The sequence below is a fragment of the Solanum tuberosum genome, unplaced genomic scaffold (genome assembly GCF_000226075.1).
Source record: "Solanum tuberosum cultivar DM 1-3 516 R44 unplaced genomic scaffold, SolTub_3.0 scf00274, whole genome shotgun sequence".
NCBI classification, from domain to species: domain Eukaryota; kingdom Viridiplantae; phylum Streptophyta; class Magnoliopsida; order Solanales; family Solanaceae; genus Solanum; species Solanum tuberosum.
This window is the reverse complement of record NW_006239198.1, coordinates 14,075-19,344: the sequence shown is the minus strand read 5'-3', so window position 1 is coordinate 19,344 and position 5,270 is coordinate 14,075. Positions and strand designations below refer to the sequence as shown.

At 26.1% G+C, this 5,270-nt stretch overlaps 1 protein-coding gene across 1 annotated transcript in view; it reads right to left on the bottom strand.

Annotated features, from left to right (window-relative positions):
• Window positions 1-1,302, bottom strand: part of LOC102588731 (protein NRT1/ PTR FAMILY 7.3-like) — a 7,298-nt gene extending 5,996 nt beyond the window's left edge. Inside the window, exons 1-2 of the mRNA XM_006358570.2 lie at window positions 1,194-1,302; window positions 780-891 (exon numbers count right to left, since the gene is read on the bottom strand). Coding sequence (XP_006358632.1) covers window positions 780-891; window positions 1,194-1,220 — 139 coding nt within the window. The 5' untranslated portion in view covers window positions 1,221-1,302. The remainder of the gene's footprint in view (window positions 1-779; window positions 892-1,193) is intronic.
• Window positions 1,303-5,270: the final 3,968 nt, after the last annotated feature.

The following is a 5,270-nucleotide window of genomic DNA, read 5'->3' as shown; positions in this document are numbered from 1 at the left end:
TTTATATACATACAAATTTTATATACGTATATAATTAGAGCTGTCAATATAAGAAAACTTTTTTTAACACATGTCCTTAGTATTTTGCTTGTAAAACTAGTCTTTGCTCTTATAACTCTTTGGCATTTTCCTCATATGATAGCTGGCTTCATTTATTACTCAATTCTCACCACTTCCCATAGTTATCATCTTTTTCTTTTATTTAACACTAAAGATAGAAAAAGAAAAAAAAATAGAAAGCAAATGTTTTTTTGAAGAAGTTGGAAATTCAAGAAAAACTTGAAAGAAAAAAAAAAGATTTCTTGGAATTCGTTACGTTTAGACATGCATTTTTATTTAGTATAATTTCACTGTTGGAGTCTGAAAAAGATAAAATATACGCAGATTGTATCTTAAAAGGTTATTTTCGATAGGTAAAAATTAGTGAAAACAAGTGTTCAAGTTTGTAAAACTCTTCTGCAAAATCTAACCGAAAAAACTAGTCTAACGTATTATTTTTAATTTTTTTTTTTTTTTAAAAAAAGAGATATTTTTTTATGTCATAACCACCTTTTCCACACACCAAAGGGGAAAAAAGAGTCGGTCATGAAGTCAGAGAATTTAATACCATATATAGACTATGACATATCTTAACACTTATTTTAATGTGGGGAAAAAACTATACTGTATAAAAAAGAAAAGATAAGTACATTGTAATATCAGTTCTTTTTCTTCTTCTTTTTTGCCTTTTTCAAGGAAAAATTATGTTTTTTTTGTGTAAAAAAAAAAAAAAAACTTACATAGAAGCATAATTCCAGCTAGCCATTTTCCAGTTTTTGCTCTGTTTGCAGGCATTCCATTAAAATCAACAGTTCCATCATTAGTACACTCTTCTTCTCCTTTCACCTTCACCTATTTATGATCATCAAGATTTCATTTCCAACAAAAAAATAAAAATAAAAATAAAATACATTTTTTTATTGAAGAAATACTATAACTAAAAGATCATTCTCTTTTCACTTTCTTGAAAAAAAAAATTAAAAAAATGTGTTCCCTTTGCATGAGAAGATTATAAAGATATGTGATTTTCTCTGTAACTCAATATAGGTAAATGGTTGGCACTAAGACTAAAGAAGAGTGAGCTAAATTCATGATTTTTATAACTAATTAATTAATAATCATTACAAGAAATTAAAAAAAATTATATTATATACCTCTTTGGAGAGTTCTAAGCAAGCCATTGATTGATGATAACTCAAAATAAATAAAATGAATATAAGTTGAAAGAGGAGATGTTTGATAGTGGAAATGAAGAGAGAAAGTAAGTTGGTTGAGAGTATGGATGAAAGTGAGTGACACACATTTGTATTTATAGAGGTTTGAGGCACTTATTTGTCTCTAACGGTGGAGATTAACTTGTGGTGGAAAAACAAGTCATAGAGACATAGCTAATAATTAACTAAATAAAAATATATTCGGTATTTTTTTATGATTTAAGTTTTTAGATGAGATCATATGCACACATTTCACTATGATATAGTATGGTATCAGAATATGATTTATTTCAATTTTCATTTTCGGTGTTAGACTCTTTATATTAAATTGCCTATGCATTAGATGTCTAGCCTCAACTTGGGCTTGAGGGAAGTAAAGAGTCTCGCATCAGCCCCTTTAGGATTCTTTATCTTTTGAACTAACTTTTAAGGTTGAGATAAACGTAATTCATTCTTTTTATAAATTTAAGTTGCAATGTTGTATGTATACGCTGACGAATTTAATTTACTTGCAATAATTAACATGTTAGCTAGTTATTTATCAAAAAATTAATTGTAATTATGTACTATCAATAAGTGGTCTCATTATATAAATATTTAACCTATATTGCATAGGATTTAAACGCATTTCGAAAAAATTGTTTAGGACCTAATTAAAGAGGTGAGGTGGGGATAGAAATAGTGGAGAAATCAAGTTGATAATTTTTTTATTTGTAGTATAATTTTTTGACGAAAGGTACTTGATGAGGTTGGGGTGGGGAGTGAGCTTGATTTCTCTATGATATCAAAAATAAAAATACTATACATGACACCTAATATTTGAGGTCCCCTTCTATATATATCCCTCTTGTTTTTCAAATGGTTGCTTTGATTTTGACACATGAAATATTCACTCATTTCAATAATAATAAAATAGTATGTTTTAATTTGTTGAAAGACTTAACTATCTTAGTTTAAAAGTGGACTATTCTTTAATATTGACTCTTTATTTTAAATAATTAAGCATCATGTACATAATTAGTGTTTTCTTATTCCTTTTATACACTTTGAATTATTGGTTTTTCATTTCACTAATTAAATTTAAGATCTTAAATATTTATATCTAAGATCTTAAAAGTTAATTGGTTTTCATTTCACTAATTATATGAAAGAATTTGAACATTTCATTAAAGACTAATCGAATTTTTAAGGCAATGAGTGAAATAGCTTAGGGTCTATCTTTACAAATTACTCAACCGTCTAATGAGTAATTTAGAGCGAAATTAGACTTATTACGGGAGATAAAACTTATTCCCGTCCATCTTTACTTGTTCAGTATCGACTTGACACACTATTTAAAAAAGAATAAATAAAATAATAATTTTATTATATCACCCTTTGTATATCATAAATATAACAATTTAGAAATACTTAATTTGGAGAAATAACTATAATTAATGATAAATGATAAATTAGGAACTAAGTGCTAAATTATATCTTGATTTTTCAGATTAAATTATCTAAGAAGCTATCTATCTAGACAATATTTTCTTAAAAAAGTATAGGAATATTCATTAGATGAATGAAAAGGTATTTTTTAAGAACAATATTATCTTTGCATATACTAAATAAAATACGAAACAACATCGTTGTAATATATTCTTATATAATAGAGCTAATTATGCACCTACATAATTTTTATTCTTGAAATTATTCGAAAAATCTTCTTGAAAGAGCTTCAATTTGTTAAAGAGAATAAGAAGTTGATTCTAGCCATTGATAATTGAAGTATATATTTTCTTGGAATAATCAAACTATTATTAATGACTTAAGTTCTCTAGATACATTTGCAGCATCTTCAAACAATTATGTTGGAGGTGGATAGGATTCCAATTAAAAAATCTGATGATTTCATTTCACTTGAAAACAACAACATATTCACTAAAAATAATTGGATTGTTTTGATTTTTTATTTGATATTGAACAATACTTGGTTTTACGACAAGTTACGATAATCTTCAGGATTTTAATCACACATCTTGATTAATCATTATAATTTTAGTGATAAGACATGTCTTAACATAAGTTATGATGATCCCTAGAACCTTTTCGGTATTTGTAGCTGAAATCCTGGTGATTTATTAAGGTTTGAGGTCAAAATTTCTGGCCATCATCATAATTTCTTGTATAAAAATTTCAATAACACATTTTTATTTTTATTTTACTTCAATTTGATCCAAATCAACTTCAAAATTGATGAATCCTTATTTATGTAACAATTAATTTGTGACTGGATGGTGATAATTTTTCATGTTGATCATACATTGTACGGTGTTTATATTGTTCGCTATTGTTTGAGTCCACATAATTTTTTGTAAAACATCTCGCATCATTAAAAGTATCTTTATAACATTCTTTTCTTTTCACCTTCTAAGTTGAATTTTGTTCGCATGTCCAACAATTTCGTCATGGACTTATCTGAAGATTATTTATGTAACAAATATCAATTAAATATTTATGATCACTAAAATTTATTGACTTCTTTTTGTGGGCTTCAAAGCTACGCACAAAGATATATCAATCGATAGATAAGTAAAAACATTTAGTTAAGTCTCATGTCATCACTTCACGGTTCTTATACATATCTCTTTGAAGTATTCACTTTGATATTAGTTATTGAAACTAAAAAAACAATCCAAATTAATGGCACTCATACATTACAGAACTCTAATTCATTTTGTCGATCCATTCGTCAAATTGACCCTACTTTTTTTTTCTTTTTCTGATTAGTAAAAAAATCATCTAAAAATTCAAGTTAATTTGAAATATGGTTAGTAAAATAAAACAAAATCAATTTACAACTCACTCTTTACATGCATTTTTCTTGCACGTCACTTGCACTATATGATGACTTTAAGATGGTGTCACTCTTCTTAAAGTTGTGTGCGGATATTTGTTTAAGAGACTATTTGAACTGACTTATTTTAAGTGTTTTTAATTTAAAATAATTTCTAAATATTTTTGAAATATTTGGATAAACTAAAAAAATAATAATTATAAACACATGATTTTAAGTTAAAATATTACATAAATAATTCAGAAGTTATAAGTTGAAATTTCTAAGTTATAAGTGGAAAATCAATCCAAATAAACTCTTAATTTTGAAGCAGAATAGTTTATTTATAGGGCTTTTATTCAACACACTTAAGGAGATTAAAAAAATTACGTAGGGTGGAAGAGAGTTAGGTATTAGTTCATAGGAGGAATATTCATTTAGGTTTGGTTTGTATTTTTCATATAGCCTTTTGACTTGGATTGCAAATATTTTTTTAAATTTGATTGGTAATAAAAAAATTGGAAAATATTTTTTTTCTAAGAAAAATAATTCTTTAAAAATGAGGAAAATGATTTTTCTGATAAAATTAGTACGTAACAAGAAGAAATAGTCTTTGGCAAAGGCATATTAATTGTTCTTTTTTTCATAACACAAAATGATTCTTTAAATTTACAATGAATCAATATATTTTCTATTTGTAGTGTGGAAGAGATAATATATTATCCTCAAATTTATATATATCACTAGGTTGGTAAATAAATTGGAAAAGAAGAATAAGAAATTGCATAAATTAATGAATAAGCGTTTGATGAAAAGAATAATTTCCCTATATTTTTTTTTTGATGTTCTTTTCTTGTGGATTATGCGTATCAACAGCCATGCAAAGGAATAAAATTTGATGCCAATCAATTAGCATATTAGAAATTCTTCTTGCTTCTTTTTTCTGTTACAATTTATTTTCGATCATATATAGTTTTTTATGAATAATTCAACCAAATTCTTGGAAATTAGACTTAACACGATCGTACGTATAAAGAATCTTTTGCTTATATAAGGTGTTCATTGTCCACGAAGGTGCGGATCTAGGTGGGGGTTTGTGGATTCAGACAAACTCACTAGCTTTTCCATAAATTATGTATTTGTATTAGAAAATTAAATAAATATATATGTATATTAACTTGTGAACCCTAAACAAAATTGAT